This window comes from Apteryx mantelli, chromosome 33 (assembly GCF_036417845.1).
Source record: "Apteryx mantelli isolate bAptMan1 chromosome 33, bAptMan1.hap1, whole genome shotgun sequence".
NCBI classification, from domain to species: Eukaryota; Metazoa; Chordata; class Aves; order Apterygiformes; family Apterygidae; genus Apteryx; species Apteryx mantelli.
This window is the reverse complement of record NC_090010.1, coordinates 4122667-4148063: the sequence shown is the minus strand read 5'-3', so window position 1 is coordinate 4148063 and position 25397 is coordinate 4122667. Positions and strand designations below refer to the sequence as shown.

Genomic DNA, 25397 nt, shown 5'->3' with positions numbered 1-25397 from the left:
TCCAGGGGGGTCCATTGCAGCCGGGGGGGGGCCGGGGGGGGGCCGTGCCAGCCCTGCCCGCGCCTCTTCACAGCTGAGGGGCCGCGGACAAGCGATGTCCCGGGCGCACAAAGGCGCCTTCGGCGGTGCCGGGGGGGGCGAGGGGGGGGCTGGGGCGCTGCCAGTGCCCGGACGGCGCCTGGGGCCCCTGCGGGGCTCTGCCGGGGCGGGAGGGGGGGTCCTGAGCTGCCCCCCCTGCCCTGGCCGGGGGTGGGGGGAGGTCTGGGGGTGCCCCTCACTGTGGCGGGGGGGGGTCCCGAGCTGCCCCCCCGCCCCGGCCGGGGGTGGGGGGAGGTCTGGGGGTGCCCCTCACTGTGGCGGGGGGGGTCCCGAGCTGCCCCCCCGCCCCGGCCGGGGGTGGGGGGAGGTCTGGGGGTGCCCCTCACCGCTGCCCCCAGGAAGAGCTGGGGTGTCTCCTGGGTGGTGCTGGCCGGGAACAGCCTCGTCTTCTACAAGGAGCCCAAGGGGCCGGCGCCGGCCGCCTGGGTGAGTGGGGCTGGGGGGGGCGGGGGGGGGGACAGCAGGGGGACAACTGGGTGGGCGGGAGGCACGGGACCGGCAAGGGAAAGGGGACGGCGGGGGGACGGGGGGGACCACGGGGACACGAGGGGGACGGGGGACAGGGAGAGGCCGGGGGCACCCCCTGACGCCCCCCCCGCAGTGCCCGGCCAGCGGCCGCCCCGAGAGCAGCGTGGACTTGCGGGGGGCCGTGCTGGACTGGGCCCGGGACCTCTCCAGCAAGAAGAACGTCATCCACGTGAGTGGGGGGCCGCCCCGGGGCGGGGGACGCGGGGACACCTACGGCACCCGGCCCTGGGGGGCACGGGGACACCTGGCACACAGGGGACATGGGGACCCCCAAGATACCCAGCCCAGGGGACATGGGGACCCCCAGGACACCCAGCGCAGGGGGACTTGGGGACACCAATGACACCCAGCCCGGGGGACGCAGAGACCCCCAAGATACCCAGCCCAGGGGACACGGAGACCCCCAGGACACCGAGTCCAGGGGACATGGGGACACCTACGACATCCAGCCCAGGGGACACGGGGACCCCAGGACACCAAGCCCAGGGGACATGGGGACCCCCGGGACACCGAGCCCAGGGGACACAGGGACACCAAGGACACCCAGCCCAGGGGACAGGGCGGTGCCAAACTCACACTTGCCCAGGGCAGGAGGGCACACGAGGACCCCCCCCCCCAAAAAAAAAGAGCAGAGGGGACAGGGGGTCCCCACTGGGAGCGCAGGAGCCCCCCCGGGGGCGGTGGCGGTGGCGGTGGCGGGGGGGCCCTGCGCTGCCCTGCGCTGCCCCCCCCACGCCGCTGCCCCCCAGCTCCGCACGGTGCCGGGCAACGAGTTCCTGCTGCAGTCGGAGCACGAGGCCACCATCCAGGAGTGGGCACGAGCCATCCGCGGCGTCATCCGCCGCCTGGTGAGTGTCCCCCCGGGAATGTGTGTGTGTGGGGGGGGACACACCGGGGCACCCCCCCCAGCCCGCTCCCGCAGCCCCAACCCTCCCGCGCCCCCCCCCCCCCAGGACCGGGAGAACCCCCTGGAGCCGCCGTGGGGCCGGTTGCGCCGCGCCGGCAGCGGGGACCTGGTGGAGCTCAGCGGGGACGAGGACGAGGTGCCGCGGAGCCCCGAGGGGGGCAGGACCCCTGGTAGGACCAGGGAGGGGGGGGGGGGATAGGGGACACGGGGACAGCAGGGGTCAGCGGTGCGTGTGACCCCCCCCCCGCCGTGGTCCTTTCCCCCCCCCCCCCAGGTGCCCCCCGCGGCCCCGAGGCGTCGGAGAAGAAGCGGGTGCAGAGCAAGTTGCGGCGCTTCATCGCCAAGCGGCCGCCGCTGCAGAGCCTGCAGGAGAAGGGGCTCATCCGAGGTGGGCCCCCCCCCGGACCCCCCCGGACCCCCCCAGCTCCTCCCGCCACCCCCTGGAAAGGGGGAGCGACGAGGGCGCCCGGGGGACGGAGTCACCCTTGGGTACCTGACGGGTGCCAGTGTCCCCATCCCATCCTGATGCCCCCCCAAACCCGGTGTCCCCCCCCCGGTCCTGGTACCCCCCCCCAGTCCTGGTGCCCATGCAGCCCCCCAGGTGCTGGTGCCCCCCCCGGTGCCGCTGCCCCCCCCCCGGTGCCGGTGCCAGCGCCGCCCTCTCGCAGACCAGGTTTTCGGGTGCCGCCTGGACGCCCTGTGCCAGCGCGAGAGCAGCTCGGTGCCGCGCTTCGTGCGCCTCTGCGTGGAGGCCGTCGAGGAGAGAGGTACGGACCCCCCCCGGGGCACATCCCCCCCCCCGGGGTACATCCCCCCTCCCGGGGTACGGACCCCCCCCCGCCGCCGCCGCTCACCCCCGCGTCCTGCCCCCAGGCCTCGACGTGGACGGCATCTACCGGGTCAACGGGAACCTGGCGGTGATCCAGAAGCTGCGTTTTGCCGTGGACCGCGGTGAGGGGCTGAGCCGGGGGTGACCGGGGTGGGGGGGGGGACACAGATATCAGGTGCCCCCCCAGCACTGACCCCCCCCCCCAAACCGCCTCTGCAGAGCGAGCTGTGACCTCGGACGGGCGCTACGTCTTCCCGGAGCAGCCGGGCCAAGGTGAGCCGGGGCGGCGGAGGGGGGGAGCAGCGCGGGGTGGGGGTGGGGGGTCGGGGGGGGGTCAGGCCTGGGCTGCCCCCCCACATCCCCCCCCCCCCAGAGGAGCGGCTGAGCCTGGCAGACCCCGAGTGGAGCGACGTGCACGTGGTGACCGGTGCCCTCAAGCTCTTCCTGCGGGAGCTGCCCGAGCCCCTGGTGCCCTACGAGCTCTACGAGCCCTTCGTGGAAGCCGTGGGTAAGACCCCCCCCGGGATGGGGACGGGGGACGGGGTGTCACAGGTTGAGGGAGGGGGGGAAAAGCCCCCCCCCATACGTGACCCCCCGGCGGGTGCCTCCGCAGAGCTGCCGGACGCCCAGGGGCGGGTGCAGCGGGTGGCCGAGCTGGTGCAGAGCCTGCCGCCCCCGAACCACGCCACCCTGCGCTACCTGCTGGCTCACCTGCGCCGGTAAGGGGGGGCTGCGGGTCCCGGGGGGGGGGGCCAGCACATGCTGGGGGGGGGGTTAGGGGGTGCTCAGCCCAGGTGCAACCCCCTGGGTGCAATGGGAATGAGGAGAAGGGGGCGGATGGGGTGTGTACCCCCCCCGCCAAAGCTGTGCCCCCCCCCGCTCCGCCCTTCCAACCAGGGTGATGGAGCAGGCAGACGCCAACCGCATGACGCGCCACAACATCGGCATCGTCTTCGGGCCCACGCTGCTGCGGCCCCGGCGCGAGCCGGGCAGCCTGGCGGCCGGCGCCGCCGCGCAGAGCCAGGCCGTGGAGCTGCTGCTGGCCCACTTCGAGCGCCTCTTCGCCCCCCCTGCCGCCGCCGCCGGCCCCTGAGACACCCCCCCGCCGCCGCCGCCGCCACCGCTCTGTCCCTCCCCGCTCCTTGTACCCCGGACTGTGCAGTAAAGCGGCACCTTCCCGGCATTGCCCGCGCCCGTTTGGGGTCCTGCGTCGCCGAGAGCTGCAGCAGCCCCTTCCCCAGCCCCCGGGGCTGAGCTGCAGGGAGCCCCCAAACCCCCCCGCCAACACCTCAGCCATGCTCCGTGCACCTGCCAGGTCCAGAGCGCCCCTGGGTCATTACTTTAATTTATTTCAGCTGGTCATTAAATGCCATCGAACCCCCTGGGGAGGGTCTGCCTGCGGCCAGCAGTGCCAGGGCTGGGGAATCGCTCTGGGGGGGTCTCTGGGGATCCTCGGTGCAGCACAGAGGGGGTGCAAGGTGGGTCGCTCCAGGGCGAACCCTGGGGATGCTCAGTGCAGCCCGGCAGTGCCCAGGGAATTGCTCCAGGGGGTCTCCAGGGATCCTCGATGCAGCACAGGAGTGCCAAGGGGGTCACTCTGGGGGGGTCTCCAGGGATCCTCGGTGCAGCCCGGCAGCACCTGGCAGGTTGCTCTGGGGGGGTTCCTGGGGTTCCTCAGTGCAGCCCGGCAGCACCCGGCAGGTCGCTCCAGGGGGTTCCCGGGGACCCTCGGTGCAGCCCGGCAGTGCCCGGCGGGTTGCTCCAGGGGGATCCTTGGTGCAGCCCGGCCGTGCCCGGCGGGTCGCTCCGGGAGGTTCCCGGGGATCCTCGGTGCAGCCCGGCCATGCCCGGCGGGTCGCTCCGGGAGGTTTCCAGGGACCCTCGGTGCAGCCCGGTGGCGCCCAGCGGGTCGCAGGGCTGCACCGGGGACCCACGCGCCCGGCAGCGGCGGTGCACGTGCTGCGAGTAGGAGCCCGAGTGGGAGAAGCGCTTGCCGCAGCGGGCGCAGCAGAAGGGCTTCTCGCCCGTGTGCAGCCGCCGGTGCTCGACCAGGTGGTGCTTGTGCTTGAAGGCCTTGGCGCAGAGCGGGCAGCGGTGCGGCCGCCGGCCTGGGCACGGCAGTGAGGGCGGGTGTCCCGGCCCCCCCGCCCCCGGCCCTCGCCCCAGCCCTGCGCCCCTGGGTGCAGCACCCTCCTCCCCGGCCCCCGCCGCTGCACCCAGCTCCCGGCGCTCCCGGCCCGGCGCCCCCATACTGGTGCCCCCGTCCCGGCGCCCCCGTACCGGTGTGCTCGTAGCGGTGCCGCAGCAGCGAGCTGCCCTTGCGGAAGCCCTTGGGGCAGAGCTCGCAAAGGAAGCGCCGGCCCCCGCCGAGCCCCGAGGACACCGGGGCCCCCCCCGCCTGCGGGACGCGGCTGTCAGTGGGCGCCGGCGGGGGGGATGCTGGCACGGTGCCCCCCCGCCACCCGCCAGCCTTCCCTGTGCCCCCCTGGCTCCCCAACTCCCCTCCCAGTGCCCCCCTGCCCTCCCATTGCCCCCCCCAGCACCCAGTGCTCCCAGTTTCCCAGTGCTCCCACAGCCTCCCAGTGCCCCCCGCAGCACCCAGCCCCACTGCCCAGTGCTCCCGCTGCCTCCCAGCCTTCCCATTGCCCTCCAGCACCCAGCTTCACTGCCCAGTGCTCCCATAGCCTCCCAGTGCCCCCCCAACTCCCTTCCTAATGCCCCCCCAGCCTTTCTATTGCCCCCCAGCACCCAGCCCCAGCACCCAGTGCTCCCATAACCTCCCAGTGCCCCCCCAGCACCCAGCCCCACTGCCCAGTGCTCCCATAGCCTCCCTGTGCCCCCCTCCAACTCCCCTCCTAATGCCCCCCCAGCCTTTCCATTGCCCCCCCATCACCCAGCCCCATCACCCAGTGCTCCCACAGCCTCCCAGTGCTCTCCCAGCTCCCTCCTCACCAGCTGCACCAGCTGCTCCCAGTTCCCGGGCGGCAGCACCCACTGGACCCGCTCCTGGCACAGGGCGGGCAGGAAGCGGAGGGTGGGCAGGGGGGCCCCGGGCAGGAGTGGGCACAGGTCACCAGGGGGCTCCCGGGGGGGCTCCCGCCCTGCTTTGGGCAGGGACAGATCCAGAGGCTGGTCGGGGTCCGGCAGGGACCCGTGGGTGCCCCGGGGGGCCCTGCCGGGGGGGCCCAGCTCGGCACAGGGGCTGGTACCCGCACTGAGCAGCCCCGCGGCGCCCCTGCGCCAAGGGCCCTGGGGCCACGTCCCGGGCTCACCGGGGGTCCCCAGGGCCCCGGGGGCTGCAGGGGGTTCCGGGGGGCATCGGCAGGTGCTCAGGTGGGCGCCGGAGGAGCCGGAGAGGGAGAAGCGCCTCTGGCAGCCGGCACAGCCATACGGGTTCTCGCCTGGGGAGAGCGGCTCAGCGAGGCGCCAAGGGTGCAGGGGCCAGGGGGACACCCCGGGCACCCCCCGACACCTGGGATGGGTTGGGGACCCCCCAGTGCACACATGAGCCCCTCTCCCTGCCGGGGACATGCAAGGACACGTGTGCCCACGTGCCCTAGCACCCAGCTGGTGCGCACACGTGTGCACGCTGCTCCCGGAGCGAGCGCACAGACCCCGCGCGCGTGGGGCCATGCTTTTGGTGCAGACGTGACCCCTTGCGCACCCTTGCCCGCCCGCGCTCCCCACGGCACCGTTTCCTCCCAGGCCAGCGGCTGCTCTCCCGCGCGCGCAGGGCAGCGCCGTCGCACCCCCGCTGCAGTCAGGATGCCACCGTGCAGAACCCCCCCCCCGCGCACCGCCGCCCTCGTGCTCGCACACGTGCAAGCGCACGCACCCACGTCCACACACGCACAGCCCCCCCCCGGCCCCTCACCGCCTGCAGTGACCCGCACCGTGATGTGGGTTCCCCCTCTGCAGCAGCCAGGCACGGTGCATGGGACACGCAGGCCCCTGGGACACTGGGCAGGGGCCACACGTGGCTCCGGGGACCCACAGTCACACTCACCCCACGCCGCCTCGCCATGGCACCCGCACACTGGCCCCGAGCCCTCGCCGGGGCCGCGCTGGGGCTGCGCTTGCTTCCTGCGCTGCTCACGGGGCCGCTGGGCCATGGGGGCCGCAGGAGCCCGCGGAGTGGCTCCCCACAGCGAAAGTCCCGCTGTGGCGCTGGGGGGGCAGGCACGCCGTGGGGCGGGCTGGGACGACCTGCCGCGGGAGCTGGGTGCAGGCGCTGGCCCCGCTCGCACCCGGCTCCTCGGTGTTTAACACCCCTCCCGCTGCCCGGCCCCCTGCACGCTCCCCGCGGCTGCACCAGCCTGCGGTGACCCCCACCCCAGGGAGGAGCCCCGCTGGACACCCCCGGCGGGGCAGGAGGCGCGGGTGGAGCGCAGCGCGCGCATCCGGCCCTCGCCTGCCCTGGCCTCCCCTGCTGTAGGTGAGAAAACGCCTGAGGCTGGTGGCCCCTGCCTGCCCTGGGGCCCCCACCCTGCTGGGGGGAAGGTGGTAACTCTGCGGGGCCTGCAGCTCCTCCACGAGGGGGGAGAGAGCCCCAGCCGCCCCCCAGGGACCAGCCCAGGAGCCCCTGCCGAGCACCCAAGGGCGCCCGACCCTGCACCCCTGCAGCCAAAGCTGCCAGGTTCACCCCAGGTCCTTCAGGCAAGAGCTGCTGTGCTGGGAGAGGAGACGCAACTGCTCGTCCACGGAGCAACTCCCCTCTTCTCGCTTTCTATATTGCTACGCAGGCCCTATTTAAAACTGCCCAAAACAAGAAAAACATGAGCCAGAGAACAGAGCCGTTGGCTATATCAGCACTTCACCCTTTACTTTGTATCAACTATTTATGTCAGAACAGTTTCCAGGAGCTCAGTAAACAACAACCACTATATAAACTTCTGTACATGGTTTGCAAGACTACAAGCAGCACTAGGTAAGTTAAGTGTCATCTGATTTGGGAAACGAGGGCGTCCCAAAACTGAGGGCACCCTTAAACCCATTCCCTTATGAACAGCCCCTTGCCCCCCCCCCCCCCCCAAGACAGCCCCCTACAAGATTTCTTCTTGGAAACACAGTACTGTTGAATGTTCCTTTAGAACAAGTCACAGCCTCTGGGGCAGTGACAAATACAACACCGCCATCCGCAGGATTATAGGCTGCACAGTCACACCAGGAAGTCAAGAATTAGAGCAAGCGTCTGCTTCTGAGACCAAAGTTTGATCAGATGACCAATATTCTAAGCACCAGTTTCACTAAAAAGAGGAGTTCAGCGTTCATTGCCTCCCTGAGCATGGATCTGACTTTTCCCAGAGGAGTACAGCTAGACTAGGGGGGTTACTGCTGGTGTGAAGAGCAGCCTGTAGTTCCAGGAGACTTAAATCCTCCTGTGAGTGTTCCACTTCAAAGAGGTAGAGGGCTGCTGCTATTAAAAAGTGTAAGTGATTCTTGCAGCAGTTTTTTATTAAAGTGTTGAACAAAGCCCGCTAGTTACTTTCTTCACCAATATTAAGTGAAGTACAGCGTCTGAAAATAAAATACATTGCACAATAAAATCCCATTAAAAGCCTCAGTTAAGCTGAAAGATAAAAGGAGAAAGATCTTATTACACAAGGCTGCCGAGGGCCACAGAGAGGAGTTTGCCTTTATTGTACTCATGCATACTGGTGTGCGAGTACTAAGATGACACTGAACACCCAGGTCCACTTCACTTCAGCATCGGAGAGGCAAAGAAATTGCCTTGACGCCCAAGCTGCGTTGCCGACTTGCTTTTGCTCCCAAATCTAGTTCAAGAGAAGCAGAAAGCATCAGTCTCTCCAGGGTCTTCAACCCTTTTCCCGGGGTTATTCACTCAAGTTTTACCCTCCTCCCCCCGGAGCATTTCCTCTCCCTACCATAAGACGGCGCTCATTAACCGCCATGCAGTTCACACTGCTACCGCAGCATTGATTGAGAGCGGACTAAGCAATTCTCTAGGGAACAGGATTGAGCAGTAAATCCAAGCTGCTCCCAGAACCTGCTCCAAAAGTGTGTTTTTACTTCTCCTTGAACCCCCCACCACCACCTGCAGTCACCCCACCATCGCAGCACCACTTACTTGGGGGTAGTTTTGCTGAAGGTTGACCTGACCTTCTGGGAGAGGGAGCTGGACGAGGGCGTCTTAGAGAGCTGCTGCTCGGGGGTAGTGAGGGGCCCAAGTATGCTCACTGCGAAGAGAGGCAGGGAAGTGAGCAACAGGAGGACAGCTGAGTGTGCATTGCTATGCGAGGAACATTAAACGCTTTCTAACGTCTGTCGGAGATGCTAGATAAATCTGGCATTTCCTGGCACGCTTCTCCTTTCTTTCCTCTTCCTCCATAAAACTTGCTGGAATGGCTAATTCCAGTTCCACAAGCATCTTTAATTGAAGGTCATTATTTTTATTACAGTGACTGCACAGCCAATAGAGCAACATCCAGCTGTTACCTTTAATATCTGGAGTCTGCGGAGTGGAATAGGCATTGGTGTTCTCAATTATGTGTGTTGGATCAATGTTTTCTTGCTCCACCATCATGAACTGGCTCCAGTACTCCACCGGCAGCAGGAGAAGCCGTTCCACCACCTACAGCAACAGCCATGAGGGGCCAACATCACAGCTTTAACACTGACTGACAGGCATAACCTCAGCCCCCCTCAGCAATTCATCCAAATTCTTTAAGTGGGATATGCTTCCCAAGTCAGTCCTTCCTGCTAACCTACCTTGGGCTGCCGCTTCGTGTCCTGCAGGAGTGTCATAGGGTCAGGGTCAGGCACCGCATGGGCAACTATCGTGGGGCCAAAGACTTTGGCTAAGTTGGCAACGTCCATTTTAGTCTCTGGGCTCTGAGCCACTCTAGATGGAAAAAGCAGAATGGAGTTCCTCACTTCACCTTTACACATGCTCCCCCCTGGCCTCCCCACTTCAGCCTCTGAATAAGCAGATTCTTCCAGAATGAAGACTTCAGGATCACCACCTGTAACAACTACCTATTAGAAGAGGCACCAGCAGCACAGTTATAGGCCCTTTTCAGATGGGCCAGTAGTCCTGAACTTACCTCTGCAGGTGAATCATGAGGAAAGCTAGAGTGTCCCTGTTGGCCTGAGGAAGTTCACCAATTGCTTGGTACATAGCAGCAACACTGTTGTCCTCATCCAAAATTTCTGAAAGAAAGGAAAAAGAGACTTCAAAGTAGTCCCAGAGGCACAACTGTAATACTCCCTTCAGCTGGCCTGAGAAACAAGGAACCCAGGAGCTTAGTGTGCCACTCTAACAATTTCATATCTTGCCCAAGCACTAGAACTTGTCCCCCTTCTTCCAAAATACCACCACTAGCCACATTCAACAGACTTATTACTTGATGTTTAATGCTTTGAGGTCTAGTGCACAAGGTTATCATTGCCTCCAATTAGAGTTCTCTACACAAGCTTTAAAGGTTACATCAAGATTGCACCAGACTTTGGTCTGGTAAACAGGGTGTTGTGCAATGGGGCTACCGATCCACTGAAATAACGTAGCTTCCAATACAGAAATGAATCTAAAAGCAAGGACCAATAACACTTGGCAGCAGCGGTCTGTGATGCACCATTTGCAGGCTTCTAGATGGTAAAACTGACAATATACTAAAGCTAAATATTTTCTTGAAGCAGTACAGCAGAAGTGAGATCTTTCTAGCATACACAGTATCATCAACACAACTGCAAGCAAGAGGGCTCCACAGAGCACTGAGGTCCACCAGTTTATCTGTCAGATGAACCTGTGACCATCAAAGACTAGTGAAAGAGTGAGAGATGTCATTTAGCTTCTCCTTACCTGCAGCTTCCATAAAAGTCTTGTTTAACCGGAAAGTGAGAAGGGGTTCTTTTAGGCTGCGTAGAAAGTCCTTCAGAAGGCCACAGATAGCATGGATATCATCCACTTTGCTCAGTAAAGGAACATTCTTTGCTCTGAGGAACTTCTCCTTCAGCTCCTTCACTGTCTTGTCACAGCCAGATACCCGGTAAAGGCCCATCTGTTAGCAAGAGGCATTGCTTAGAGGCAGAATATCAACAGCACGTACAGAGCCTACGTTCTTCTGCACCCACCTTCTCTCCACACCTGAGCACTCCACATAGCGTTGCTCAGTCACATAGTCGCCCACTGAGCAGCACCGCACACACCATAAATAAGAAACCTTTGGGTTAATTTGTTTCTCCGACACCACAACCCATTTCATTAGTACTGTTTCACTCCTCATTCTGTTTTTACCTCATGTAGCCCTCGCTGTTCGATCTCATTAACGCAGTGCACTATGATGGAGGGGATCATTGGAGGAGTAGTAGGGACAAAGTCCATCAAGGTCCCCTAAGAGGCAGAGGGAAGGAAAAAAAATTGATATTTAGTCTTCAAGACACAGAAAATGCTCTTGCAGGAACCCACCCTAAGATCTAGGCTCAAGAATCACTGTTTCTTCTCCACAAACCCAGAAGAGAGAAACACTTACACCCATTAGCATGGTGCCGGAGAATTGCCTACCCAGAGCTGCCACATACACAACTCAACACCATCCTACAAAACACCCTCCCCGCCCCAAACCAATCCTTGCTATTTTAGGATATTTTTACAAGGTCATTTGTGTTTTATTACGTGGCTCTGAGCAACAAGAGCTCTTCTAGAGAAAGCAGACTCATTGGGAGTTCAAGCGTGTTCTGACTCTAACCGAACACCAGCCTGTTCGTTGCCACAACTACCCTGTTCCAAGCTCACGCTGCGGCCTTACCTCTCCAATCCTGACGGGAGTGCCTGCCAAGATGGGGATGCAGGGAAGAGGACAGCGGTCCCGGCACTCTGGGTGAGTCACCACACGGCAGTCTCTGCATTTTAGAGACGGTTTTCCAAATTTTATCCGCTTTCCACAGGGAACACATGATTCTGGTTTGATAACCTAGCAATACAGAGCACAGAGACCAGGAAGAGATTAATGCAACACAGCAGCTCGGGAGGAGTTGAACTGGATAACTGCATAGGATAATGTACTCCCTGATCCATGCAGGTAACAGGCAGTTAATACTGACTTAAGTAGTAATGGCTGGTAACTTCTTGTCAATAGCTTGGGATCCCAATTTGTGTTAATCTCGCTCATTAAGCTGATTTTCAGCCATCAATCTCTCACTTACTGGGACACAAATTGGGAACTGTGTACTTCAGGTGGGCTGGGTTATTCCACCAGCAGTGGGAAGTCCTCCACAACTGCAGGACTGCGTCTTGGATGGCACAGACATACACAGGCAACCCCACAACTCAGCCGAGGCCCCCGACCTGCAATCACCAGCCTCCCACTAGCTCACAGGAGGACCAGAATAAACCCAGAGTACATAGCAATATATCCAACAAATAGCCTTTGCCTTCAATTAATCAACGCGCAAGGTTAATGGAAGGCGGTACTCCCCCGCCCCAAGTTCCTCCTGCCTGTGGACCTACCGTCTTTGAAACAAATTCATGCAGCCTCACTCCCCCATTGCTCTGCGGAGTGCTAGAGCCATCACTCTCCGATTTGGATTCCAGCTGCCTACTGCCCAAGCTCGACTCGCTGTTCCAAGGCTGTAAAGTACCTGGAAGATGGAAGAGGAGAAGGACACTTGATTGAATGGAATCACTCCCCTGGGTAACCTTTGCTTCAAAGAAAATGCACTATAAATCAGAGGCAGCTGCCCAGGTACTGGCAGAGGTTACTGTAATATTGCAGAATACTTTATGCCCCCCGACTAGCTGCTTTAGAACTGGGATAAATGGCAGATGTGACACCTACTGGTCTTCCTCTGGCTTCGGAGGCTGTAAGGCACAGTCTGGATGGTAGAGATGGCTTCAATTGGGCCACCATCACTGGGGACAGTGAGAGTTGTCTTTGCTACTATGGACTCATTTCCCTGTAATGAAACATCTGCAGTTAGTGACAGCAATGAACACAACTGACATGACAAGGATTTTCCAGTTTGTTGGCCCTGGAAAGAGGCACGCAGTATGACCAAGTGTTTCAGAGTCACACAAATGCAGCTGGGACCACCATACCTGGTCCACCGTGGAGCCAATTGATCGCGTTTTCTTCAGAGGACCTGGAGGGCCTTCAATGAACTGCCTGGATGAGCGCTGAAAAAACGTAGCATTTTTGTCAGCTGGGCAGGCATGCCATCAATTTAGTGTTATACTGCATTACTAGAAAGACCGAATAGTTGCTTGCACACACATACACCACAGAAGCATTAAGTCCTTCCATGGTACCTGTTGTCCTGTTGCACGACCCTTCCTACACAGGTTACAACCCTGAGAAGCACCAGGAGGCCTCAATACTGCCCTTTCAAGTAGTTTTCCTAGTCAGCTTTGCAATCCACCAATACCAATTTAGAGAAAGAAAGAGGGGGAGCTGAGCAAGCCCCAGACTTTCTAACCCTACCAGAGATGATTACAGGCTGTTCTTCCCCACCTGTGCCTACTGCATACTGAGAGCAGACCATAACAAATCGCAAGCCCCATTACAGAAGAGGAAAATATTTGGGGAAAAATTAACATAGGAAACTAATCTGGTGGCTGTTAATAATCTTGAAGTACTTTCTTGCAAGCTGCAAGCCAAACCAGAACAAGATACTTGGAACTCCACCACAGTCATTTTCAGTAGACAAGTGACATCAGAACTAACTTGAATCTAAATCCACAGAGCAAATCTGAATTACAGCAGAAGCACATCCACCTGAAGTTTGATTGTGATTAGTAGCTCAGAAGTCAATACAGAGGGCTGCGAGATGACAGATGGTGACATTGTGTCACCTAAGGCTAACAGTGGAATCTATCTGAAGGAAAGAATTGAACATACCCGCTTTTCTCTCTTCTTCAGTCTAACAGCTTTCACCACAGAGGAATCCCAGTCCTGTGGGAAATACGCGACACTGGTTAGCTCAATGTAAATACCATATAGCCTCTGGCCAGGACTTGCATTACGTTTTAGCCAATAGCACACCAAAGAAATGCAGATCAGCTCTGTCAATTTAATACCGTAGTATTCTAAACAATGCTTCTCTGGAGATTACCCCACACCCTTAAGGTTTTATAGTTGAGGAAAACTTCAGTACTTGGTGTTACATTACCAGTGACTCATCAGTCTTGTCAAAGCTGATGTCTGACAGAATTGAGCCAGATTCATCAATTGTAGACAGCCTTAAAAAAAGAAAAGAAAAAAAACAAAGCTAGAAGAAACATGTATCAGTTAGGCTTTCAGTAAGTCATGGTTCCAGAACAATCTTATTGACTCATAAGAGTTTTATTTCAAAGTGGAATACAGAGTGAAACTCTGCTCATATGAATACAGCATTAGTAGGATCACAGATGTACACAAAGCTGTATTGATGTTACTTATGTTGCTTAGACAAAACGCTCTTTTGCCTACCTTTTGTTACCTGAGGCCCCTACAGAAACCTGTGGCCTGTTAAGAAAGGCAAGGGCAGATTTCTGTTCTTCACTTAGCTGAATACTCCCAGATGCATCACACATGAGCAGCTCTCGAATCAGTTGTATTTGCCGTTCCTGTAAAGGTAGATAATAGGAGAAACTGCCACAGTATAGACTACCATTTAATTACTGTATGAGCCAATCTCAAGTACTTGAGATACCGCACAGATAGTCTCAGAACTTGTGTCAGTAGAATGTTAAAGGCTGCGAAGCAACAGCAGCCCGTGCTCTGCCAGGTAACGGCAGCTCCACTGCAAGCAGCGGCTGGTAGCCTTTTTCCAGACCAAAGTCCGTTCCAAGCAGAAGGCTACTACAAGGAGCCAAGCAAGGCTTCTTTTTTTTTTTTTTTTTTTCTTGAAACCAGTTATCATGAGTGTCAGTCCTTATTTTCTATAGATCAACGCAGATTAACCACTATCTCTCTGCAGTCTAATGAGCCAATCGGTAATAAAAAACTACTCACCAGCTTCTCACAGTCCGTTTCAGCTTTTTGCCTTCGTTTGATCTCCACGTCCACTTGATTGCGAGCATGTTTCAGCTTCACATCCAGAGCACTACGTTCAGTTTCTGTTTTCATTAGGAGATCCTTGTACTTGGCAAGCTCATGCTCTGTTTTCTGCCATTTTCTCCGAAACTCTTCAAAGTTCTTTGCTAACTGAATAAATTCTGCAGAGAAAACACTTCAATCTTTAGTTGCTAAAGCAAGCAGAGGAAATGCAGCAGCCCTCTGTTTGCAGACAGTAGATATCTATTGATATAGCCCACCCTTGACAAAGAGGGGGACAAGCTGGCCTTTCAGCAAACCCAGCTACACTCTAGTTGTTCACCCAAGATTTCAGACCAAGTCCTTCATATCTGCATCAACCAGAAGAGCTAGGACATACAAGACCCTGCATGGGTGAAGTCAGCTTGCTACAAGCAGAACACGGCCCTGTCCAGAAGTTCAGCCTGCAACTTCATATTTCTAGACAATGAAAAAACCCAACCAAACAAACCCCCCCCCCCCCCCCAAATCTGGCTACCCACAGCTTCATCAACAGATTCTCCAGTAGTGGCCATTGATGTTTGTTTGCACATTTATAGTCTCCCAGCAAACACATAGCGGCCCACTTGAACTACCCACAGAGACAGAACTTACGATATTCGTTTCCTTCACTTAAAACTTCGGCCTGGCGCATAAGCTGATCAAACAGATTCCGCAAATTCAGCATTGCTGTCTCCATCTTCCTGCCAAGAAAGGAGACCTAAATAACCAGCTGAATACTTCCTTCCCACCTTCAAACAGGGAAGGTCAGCAGCCCAGAAAAAGACAGTCAGCTTTAGAATTAATAATTAAAAAGCCAGGTTTTGGCAGATACACAAATAGAACAGTTACGTTTTAATCAAGATATATGCATCCAAACTCAAACCTAAAGAGTCTGGGAGAGCCTCATGCCTCCACAGCTTATGTATAGAAGACCAGCAATATAAAGAGGTAGTCTAGATCACCACTTTATTGCTTCAAGTAACCTGCAGTAAACTACAGAGGCTCAAACCTCCAAAACAAGATGACTTTCTTTCTGGAAGGCTGCAGAACACAGCTCACACCCAGGCTATGAGTAACTTGGTACTATATAGGCCACTAAAATCTGTAAGGTTTCAGAGCTTCACAGGATAAAAATAGAAGTAACATTCTTGGGAGTTCTCATACAGTTTTAAATTTAGCTGCATTTTAAGTTACAGCTCCTACAGCAAACAGCTTTTAAAATTCAGGACAGTCAGCATGTTTTCCTCAAACAGCAGCAACAATAGCATGACAGAAGCAATGAAGAGAAAAGTCTCCAGCTCAGCAGCACAGAAATGACTTCTCTAACGCAAGAGGCTGCCGGAGCACACAGGGGGGCCCTGACTAACAAATGACTGTGAGGAGCAGGTGCAGACAGCTGGGAGAGGAGCCAGGATGAGGTACAAAATACCACCTTCACGCTTAGCGGGCTACTGAAGAAGACTCTGAAGTACTTCATGCAGAGTTACAGACTCGACAGACACACGAATACCCCAGGCCTTTGCACCTTACACGGACTCTGGGAAACGGAAAAGCTTCAGGCTGTCCTCTGTCCCTTCTTTCAGTCTGCTTGCTCCATTGCAAGGGGCATTCCAGTAGGGCCATCAGTGAGCAAACTGGCATTTATTTTATTGTATATATTGTATTAAGGGCAGTAGGATCGTTAGCCCGGCACCGCCCAGCCCGACAGGGGAGGGTGGAGGAAGAAGCCAGCGCGAAGGGTGCCCACAGCCGCCCCCCAGCGTCCGGCCCTGGCCCCAGGCGCCACAACTGCCCCTTCCCCTCCCCTCATGGGAAAGCCTCTGAGGAAACCGCACCGGGGCGGCCCAGGCCGCCGCCCGCGCGGAGCCCCGGAGGCAGCTTCCCCCTCCCGGGGGCGAGGGCCTCGCTGGCAGGGCGAGACCCAATACCGAGGGTACCGAGGCCCCCAGAGGGCCGGTGGCGAGGGCCGATACCGAGGGCGGCCCCGGTTTCCCCTCAGCCGCTCCCGCGCGCTCACCTGAGGCGCCGGCCCGGCGCGAGCTCCCTCCAACTGCAACCGCCCGGCCCAACCGTCCCGCACTTCGGTTTGAATCCCAGCGGCCAGCCAATCACAGGCCGCTCCCCCACCTCCCGGCCGCTCATTGGCTCTGCTTACCGCGAGCCTGAAGCCGAGCCGGCGCCATGTCTGCTGAGGGCGTGGTCGTCTCTGCTCCATTCCCTCGTGCGAGGGCGGACGGGGCCCCAACGGCCGCGCGGTGAAGCCGGCCCGGCGCCATCTTTACTGCTGGTTCCTGGTCCCGGCCTGCGTTGCTTAGCAACGGAGCAGGCGGGGGATGCTGACAGGCCCCAGATCCCCCCAAAATCGTGTCCCCCCTCGTCCTTGCCGGCTCTGTCGGGGCTTGTCACCAGGCCCGGGCCCAGGGACAGCAGTCAGTAACTCCCGTATGAGATGTGGGGGGTGATAGGCCCCTTCCAGCCCTCCGAGGCTCCCCAGGCGCCTCTCAGATATTAAAAAAGATCATTTTCCAAAATTGCCTTTGCTTGTGACCAAGTGCCAACGGCTGCGGGTCTGGGGGCCTCTAGGCCGGGCCATCAACTGGGCCCCAAACACAGCAATAATGATACGCGAATTTTGGCCCCTGAGGAGGAGAGAAACCCATGGATCCGGCTTCCCAGAAGGAGGCCCACGGGAGGAAAAACTCCATTTTCTGCACATTCCCATTCACAAAACGTAAAAGCTTCCAGGAACCCATTAACACACAAATGAGGCCATTTATTAAGTGCTCCCGTTTCGGAAAAATGATGCCTCAACTGATTTTTCTTTGAAATTTCGGTCTGAGCAGTAGCCTGGCAGGCGCCCCTCGCGCTGAAAAGCAAAACCCCATTTCAGGCCGTTTGCGGCTCTTCCACCCGCAGGCATTTAACGCGCGCGAGCAACGAGACACCAACCCAAACCCCACAGATACAAGAAGCCAAATTGCACAATCATAAAATAACAACGCATTTTAATCTCTTAAATCTGAAACAAAACAGCGGGTAATTGAAGAACGGATATTAGCAATTATAAAGCGGAACCAAACGCTTAAAAATCGCTAAGTGGGATCGTTCGGAAAGCGCGTTGCTCGCTAACGGAGTCAGCTCTTTTGTGAGAACTGCTTTACTGAGGTTATGCAGCCTGCTTTAAACTAATTAATAAACGTTAATTCACAAGAGGCAGTAAAAAGCCTCGCGGTCCTCTGAGGAGCGAACATTGAGGAAGGTTCCTCGAGAACGGGAGTCGAAATCATCCGTGTTTTCCCAGGGAATGGAGGCATGGAGGGAGGGGAACGGCCACCCTCTTCCTCTGTGCCGATGGCCCGAAGGAAAGACCCCGACGTCGGCGTTCGCCCCCCTTTTTGGAGCATTTTGGGCATGAATGCCCTGGGGCTCCTCGTCGCCTCCGTCGCTGGGTGGCCTCCACTGTTGGTGGTGACCCTCAATCTTGACTGAGAACTGTGATTTCAACCCAAAAAACCACGTCCCCCAGGTCAACGCTGGGAAGGCAGAAGGGCCGGAGGAGCGGGAAGGAGCCGTTGGCGCCCGGCGCCGTTGGGAGCGAGGGCTGTTCCAGCAGTTTCTTTCTTGCAAAGCAATTATCCTCTCTTTCGCTTGCGTCGGGTGGGAGGGAGAAGCCTTGAAACGTCTCATCTGGGAAACCGTTAATAGAATTTATGCTAATTTGATGATTCCGGCGATTACTGGCGGAAGCACTTCAGATGTGCAGGCAGCAGCAATTCTCCTTGTTTTTTTTCCCCCCCACCGCCGCGGTCTCCCCCGGGGTCGATCCCATGCCCATTTGCACCCTCCGGCCGCCGGGGACTCCCGTGCTCCCCGCTCCCGTTGTCCCATCCCGGGGCTGGGGGCTCCAAGGCTGCCTGGTCGGCTCGGGAATTGCGAGCCCTGTGGTGCAGCTTGGTGCTCGGGGGGGAAATGTGTATTAACCTCCTTTTAATCCACAACTGGCTGGAGCGCGCGGGTCTCCACCGACGAGTCATCCAACGACAAGGAAGCGGAACCAGTGATTTTAGTGACCTTTCTCTGGGAAGCCCCGAGGGGGAAAAAAAAGCGGAAGAAATTTTTTTAGGTGCATTTTTCTCAATGGGTTGATACAGCGCCGGGTTCAGAAAGCAACGATTCAGTAGCATTAGGGAAATAAACACCCGCCGGGCTGCGCAGGGAAGGGCGGCCCGGGTTTAGCTGGAGGAAGCTGGACCCTTTGGGGGGAATTAATTTCCCTGGCCCCAGCCGCAGGCCGGCAGATGGCATCACGCTCTTTCCTTTGGGTGATATCGGCAGCCTGCGAGACCTTGGAGAGGGCTCGGTGGTGCAAACTACTGCTCCGGGCATTGCTCGTGGAAGGAGCGTGCCGGGGAGACATGCCGGTGCCGCGAGCGGCTTCGGGAGCCGGCCTAATGCCCCCTGGCTTATCCGTGCTCTTCCGTAATTCCTCGGAGGGCGGCTGGCACCGGGGCAGAGACCCCGGGCAGAGCGGTCGGATGGGGCTGCAGCTACGTCAGGTCCCGGCTTTCTGCTCCCGGCGGCGAAACCCGGGCGTTAATGTCGGCGGCGAAGCCCCCGCCGAATCCCGAGCTCCTTTAAAAACAAGGGGAGCCTTTCTGTGGTCTTCAGCTTGCTTTTAATGAATGACCTTTTGTTGCTGGTAGCACAGTGACAAAGGACCTTTGTGGGCTGATATTTGGGATTTCATTGAAGCCAGAGAGTCAGTTCAGGGAGAGGGCTGCGAAATAAGAGCCGAGATGTTTCCCACTTTAAACTCAAGGGGGGGGGTTATCTAGTTTTTGCATTAATAGAGTTGTCATCTCTTAAATATTTGAGCAGCTCCCGGCCACGAATGTTTTTGCGCTCACGTTCCCGCGCTGGAAGGAGGCGAAGGTCGCGCCGGCAGAGCGGGGAACTGGCTCCCGCTCGCCCGAGCCCCGGGTGTTTCTTCGGGCCCTAACGCTGGGCAGAGGGGAAGGTTTGCATTTTCCTCGTGCCCCCCAAAATGAGGAGCCCACAGGGCTCGGCTGTGCCGGGCTGCCGCCAGGTCCGAACACACACCGGGATCCTGCCAACACTGATAAATTTTCGCCTTTTCCTTCGGCGGCAGATTAAGCAGCCGGGAGTCTGGAGCGAGAGCGCAGCTCCCCCCTCTCTTTTGCCGTGCAAACAGAGAAAATTAATCTTCCAGCTTCCTCTGATATTTGGGCTGAATTACAAGCTGGGAGTGGAGATAAAGCGGGAGCGAAAGGCGTGCGCAGGTACGGCCGCACGCGCCCGGCGGCCGGGCGCAGGGCTTTGTCCACGCAGATAGCGGCTTCGCTCCTGCCGTCATGCATAATTCACCAGCACTGCCTCCCTCCGTCCCCCAAGGACTCGCTCCTGCCTCTCCGTCCTGGTCATCCGCCTCCGTTTTAACTACATCTCCCTGTTTTAACTGCTCTTCCCCTGGAGCATCTGCGAGTCGTCGTGTCCGAGCGCGCTCCGGCGTGTTAGCAGGTGCCTAAGGCGACGTGCGTGGGTGCAAAAGTGGGAAGAAGTGCGCGTGTCCGGGTCGCAGCAGCGAGGTGCAAACCTTGCTTTGCTTCCTTTGGAAGTTGGCCCTGGGGCGCTGGCGAGGCTGAGCTGTCCCCTGTGCCCGAAAAAATCACCGCGTCCCCTCTGCCGCACACAGAGCCGGCGCCCGGTGCGGGAATGCCTGGCGCAGGAATGTCCCCCGAAACCAGCCCACCCGAACGCCAACAGCACGTCAGATCCTGCGAGAAGCAGCTTCATCCACCCATGGGATTTCAGCTTGGGCGATCACACCGTCTCCCGAAATCCCTCTGATGCTACAGCTGGATGGAGGTGGCATCTGTCGGGATACCAGCCCCGGCATTAACTGACTCCAGCTGCATTTTATTTGCTTGATCACCCGGCGGCATCTCTGTACGGCTCTTGATGGCACGGTGCCGCGCGGAGCAGAAAAGCCAGGGAGGTTTTCCAGGGCCTTGGAGACTTTCTTTCCCAGAGTCAAGCAGAAATAACCTTGGTCACTCCCGGGCAAACAGTCAGCGTAGCCACCTGCTTAATTATTTTTGCTTTGCAAATGAAAGCGTTGCGGTGAGTTTAATAACCACTGCTCGGGAGTAATTGGGGTGATTATTGTATGGCCCAGGGGAAAAACTGCAGCTTGTTATCCCCAGGGAGCAGCGTTAGGATTTAGCAGATAACCAGAAGGTTATTTGTAGCACTTTAGATGACATTTGTTATGGATTTAGGAGCGACAGTGATCAAACCATGGTGCCACCCCCAAACTGGGGAATCCGGAGATGGTGCTGCTCCGGCAGATTGACGGATGGACGGACGGATGGACGGACGTCTCGGTGAACTTGTGTTAAAGTTGAAACACTTCCAGAGCTACCTGCATCCAGCCTTATTTATGTATTTATTTATTTAATTTGATCTTCTCGGAAGAGAAACGCCGCTCAGGACAGCGGCTCCCCGGCGGCACGCGGCAGCTTCCAGCTCCGAAGGCGCCCGGCGGGTCGCCGAGCTGGGGGAAAAGCGGTGCGGCTCCCGCAAACCCTGAGCGCCGCTGGGCGCCGCGGTCGGCGCCGCCGGGCGATGGCAGCTCGAGGCCCGGGAACGACGGCGCCTCTCCTCCTGCCTCGTCCCCCCGGCGCGGGGAGGGGACTCGCTCGGGGACGCGGCAACGGCCCTGCCGGGGGGACGAGCGGGGACGAGGCTCTGCCTGGCGGCGGGCGGCTTGGTCGGCAAGTCGCACGCGGGACGCCGCAGCGGGCGAAGGCGATCTGCGGGACCGGACCGGCGCGTCGGCACCCAAATCCGTGTGCGATATTTACGGGGGCGAGCGGGCGGGACAACGGGCCGGCGTGGCAAAAAGGAGGAATTAAAGCCACCGCCACCCTTAACTCGCGGAGAGGCCGGAAAGGGGAGGGGGCTCCGAGCCACTAGCCGTCGCATCCGAAGCCATTTGGGGACTTAACGTGGCCAAACTTCGTTAGCTGATGGGGAGCGGAGAGGAAGTGCTGGGGAGGGTGAACGGGCACGTCCGCATGCGCCGGCCGCCGGGATGGGCGTTTCGGCTGCCTCCAGGCACCCAGCAGGGTCCAGCGTCCCGCAGGTTTTAACCCTGCTCAAAATTCACCTTTAAAACCAAGGAGTTTGGCAGCCGCTACTTGTTTTCTCCCGCTCTTCCCTGGCGGGAAAGCAAAGGTGTTTCGCCCTCCAGTATATTTATATTCTCATAGCGCCACAACTGGCACTGCCTGGCCGTTCTCAGCCTTCGCGGAGATCGCACGCTCAGGATGGGCTCCGGGGCCCGGCAGCGAAAAACCACCTGGCTGCTGCGAGCCGGGAAGAGCCGGTGCCGGCGGGAGCCCTTCTCCCAGCCCGGCTCCTGCTTGGGCCCCGCCGGACTTCGCACTTCTCCTCCCCGGGGCAATTCCAGCAGCAAACCTCGGCTGAGGCTCCCGCGGCGCCCGGCCGCGCTCCCTTCTCCGCCCTCGCCGCTGCGCACAGACCCGTTACTTGCAGCAGCGCTTTAATTTGTTTGCCAGCTTTTCCGCGCCGGCTGCTCCCACCGGCTTGGTGCGGAGGCTGCGCGCGCCGGCGGCGTTAACACTTGTGCTGCCGCGGCCTGGGAGCCGCTTCCCCGTGCAGCCACCCGCAGCACTTCCCGAACCAGACGGGTTGTGTTGGGATCGCAGCCGGCGTCAGAGGGAACGGAAGGAAACGGCATCGGGACGGGTGACGAGGGCACGGGGACAAACGGCCACTGGGAAAACCGGGGCGGCGCGGCTGGCCAAATGGGATGCACAGGGAAGTGAGGCCGGATCTGCCCCCGGAGAGCCCCGGCTCATCCCACAGCGGTGAGCGGCAGCACGGGCACCTCTTCCCGTGGAGCTCCCGGTACGGATATCTGCAGTGCAGAGAGAAAGGAGCCGGCAGGCATCGCCTCGGGTGGCGCCGGAGAAGGAATCCCCCACCGTGGCGGCACCTGTGAAACGAGCTTGTCGGGTCTCTGCCCCACGCTCCACCGGTCCCACCCAGCCTGGGCACCTCCGGAGCGGCATTGGACCAGCCCCGGGCCGCGTCCGTCCCGGATAACCAGCCTTTTCTGGATGCAGGATTACACAAGCGAGGGAGCCGCGCCAAGCGGGTTTCACGAGCCGAGGCCGCGGGGAAAGCGGCGCCTGGGGAAAATATTTCGGGATGCGAAACCCTTGGAGAGCCCACGGCGCCTTCGCCCTTCCCCGGGGCTCGCGGCGGCTCCGGGTCCCCCGCGCCGGCGCCGCAAGGCGCCCGGTGGTTGAGCGAAGCAGCCTCTCTCATCCCGAGTGTGGTCCTGGAGGTTTAAATAGAAAGATATCAAAATAAAAGATAATCGTTGAGAAAGATGAATAGGGGGGAGGGAAAAAACCCAGCGGCACGGAGGAACTCTTGTCTAATTTCTCACCCACGCAGAGCACAGCGATATTAGTGCCTTCAACCCCGGCGCGTAAAAGCTTTCATGGCTTTGTTACCAGCTCCCCGAACAGCTTGTCCTTTTAATAAGCCGAGGCCTCCGGAGAGCGCCTCTGCCCACGGCAGATCCCATCGGGACGCGGTCAAGCCAGGCAGACGCAGATCGTCCCCCCAAACCACCCCCCCCCCCATCGGCATCCTCGGCGGCCTTCGGCCTCGTGCTCCCCGGGATCTCCGCGGCCGCCGGCTTTGGCTGCGGCGGCCTTTAATTACCCAAACCGCTGCCCCTCGCAAAATTAAATGCCGCCGAGGATGACTCAGAGCTTCGCGGGCTGCCGGCTCCGGGCCCCTTTCCGGGAGGGTTTTCTCTCGCACTGGCTCCGGACGCTGCCGGTGGCACCCCGGGCAGTGCGGGAGACGGCGCGGGGAAGCCGGGGCGACTCCTTTGGTGCAGCGGCCTTGCACCGGGGTGGGTTTTGGGGTAAATTCCTGCCAATTTGGGGCGCGAGCATCTGTTTCCTTTGGAAGCGTCGCGGAACCGGTTTAAACAGCAAGTGCAATTCGGTGCCAGCGGCAGCTCCCTGAGGCTTATCCCGGCCTCCGAGCGCCTGAGCCGGGCTGGCAGCTCCCGCTCCCAGCCGGTGAGAAGCGCCTCTGCTAATAGCCTCGTTAGCCTCGGCTAATTAGCGGCGTGCGCATGGGTTGGGAAGGCCTGGACCTCTCCCCAGGCGGATGCAATGCCACCGCGGCCGGCAGGGAAGGGACGCAGGGGACGCCCCGGCATGGCCTTGCGGTGCCTCATTCCCATGGGATTCGCTGGTGCTAATGATGCTCGCGGCTAATTCCCCGATGCAGGAAGCATTTGGCCCCCAAATGGGCTCCTGGAAGCAGTTTCTAACGAGCAATCTATAATATCGGAGCTGATGGAAGCAATTTGCAACCCATTAGCAGAGATCGGCTGCAAAGGCGCTGATTTACATGTCGCTCGGTCCAGGCTCGAGCGGGGCTTGGATTTTCCCCCCATTTTCCCCGGAATTTCTGGCCGGGGTGGGATGGGATGGCCTCGAAGGGCCAGGGCTCCCCGCTTCCCCTCAGCGCCTCCGTCCTGCCCGTTTCCTCCTCGTTTCGGCGTCTCTCCCTTTTGGTTGCCCCCATCCTCTTCATCCCTCGCCCTCACGCCTGAGGCAGAGCGAGTCCGATGGGAGCCCGGACCGTGCCGGCTGCCATCCTCCTCCTCCTCCTCCTCCTCCTCCTCCTCTTCCTTGTCATCGCGGTCCGGTGCCCAAGGGAGGAGGGAGCACGCGGGAGCTGCCCCCGCTGCCCTCGACTCCACGGCCGGGCGGCGCGGAGGTTTCTCCCACCACCTTCCTGCACTCCCGCGTTCCCATGCCGGCGGCCAGGGCGCGGCGGCGTTTGGTGGCCCCGCGGCGGCGTTTGGTGGCCCCACGGTGGCAAAGCCCCAGCCCTCTGTAGATGCTCCTATCCCTCATCCGAGCGCTACGTTCTTCTCCAGGTGTCGGATGGGGGCTCGGAGGCGATGGCAGGGCTGGAAACGCCGGCACCGTTCCCGCACCTGCCAAGCCTCGCCCGCCCCGGCGCTGAGACCGCTCGCTCGGGGGGCCCGGCCGCCGCTTCCCGACCCCGGGGGCGAAGGCCCGATTTGGGAGAGGTTAGCCCGGAAAAGGACAAAGCCGAGGGCGCCCAAGGCGCGTTTCGGGGAAGGGGGGGGCATCGCAGCGCCCCGGCTGCCCACGCTCCGGCCCTGGCGTCGGAGGCCACGGCGCTGCCAGCATCGGCGCCGGCACGACCCGGCAAGCCGGCAGGGACGAGCCCCGGCTCTGCCGTCGCCTTCCCAGCGCCCCGAGGATGCGCGACGCTCTTTCCCACGGCGCCGCTGGAAACGCGCGGGGCTTGCGGAGGCCGAAGAGCCGGGCGAGGCGGCAGCGCGTCCCGCTCCAGCGCCAGGCCGGGGGGGGCCGGGGGGGCCGGGAAGGGGCTGGGGGATGGGAGCGGCGCCCGCGCGCCCGCGCGCACACACGTTCTCCCCATGCACACGGCGTCGGCACCAGCAGCCCCAGCCTGCAGTCGCTGCCGCCGGAGCGCTCCGCTCCTCCGCCTCCCTCCTCCTCCTCCTCCTCCTCCTCCTCCTCCTCCTCCTCCTCCTCCTCGCCGGCGCGCGCCCCCCGGCCCTGCGGCACCCCTCGGCGGCCTCCCGGCCCCACCGGCGCGCGGTGACTTCATGCGGATTATGCAACCGAAGGAATAACCGGCTCCCGGAGCGCCACGGCGGGAGGCATCCATGTGCCTGGCCGGGAAGCGGCCGCCCGCTCCCGCTCCGCGTCCCCGCTGCCCGTCCGCCTCCGGTCCTCCCGTGCGCCGCTGAGCCAGGGCCGCGGCGCAGCCCCGCTCCCGCCGTTGCACCAAGGTACCGGCCGGGCTATTTTTATTCCATCCCCCCCCTGCAACGCCGTTTCCTTCTTTTCCGGTCTCGCTCCGGCTGCCGGGCAGCCCTCCG

General features: G+C 60.1%; 2 protein-coding genes across 2 annotated transcripts; one reads left to right on the top strand and one right to left on the bottom strand.

The window, feature by feature from the left end:
* Positions 1-94: 94 nt before the first annotated feature.
* On the top strand, positions 95-3481 carry ARHGAP9 (Rho GTPase activating protein 9). Its single transcript, XM_067313957.1, has 12 exons — positions 95-174; positions 438-525; positions 701-796; positions 1377-1475; positions 1581-1704; positions 1809-1922; positions 2203-2301; positions 2408-2485; positions 2583-2636; positions 2737-2871; positions 2977-3082; positions 3261-3481. Exons 1-12 carry the CDS (start codon positions 95-97, stop codon positions 3454-3456), a joined length of 1269 nt encoding a protein of 422 aa, XP_067170058.1. The 3' UTR covers positions 3457-3481.
* Positions 3482-7396: 3915 nt separating this feature from the next.
* On the bottom strand, positions 7397-16445 carry RACGAP1 (Rac GTPase activating protein 1). Its single transcript, XM_067314017.1, has 17 exons — positions 16392-16445; positions 14987-15075; positions 14312-14514; positions 13787-13923; positions 13488-13557; positions 13217-13270; positions 12418-12495; positions 12158-12275; positions 11830-11960; positions 11129-11293; positions 10618-10713; positions 10183-10381; positions 9428-9533; positions 9093-9225; positions 8820-8955; positions 8452-8560; positions 7397-8137 (listed from the first exon to the last, which is right to left on the bottom strand). The coding sequence occupies exons 2-17, from the start codon at positions 15069-15071 to the stop codon at positions 8062-8064; spliced, it is 1896 nt and encodes a 631-aa protein (XP_067170118.1). The 5' UTR covers positions 15072-15075; positions 16392-16445; the 3' UTR covers positions 7397-8061.
* Positions 16446-25397: the final 8952 nt, after the last annotated feature.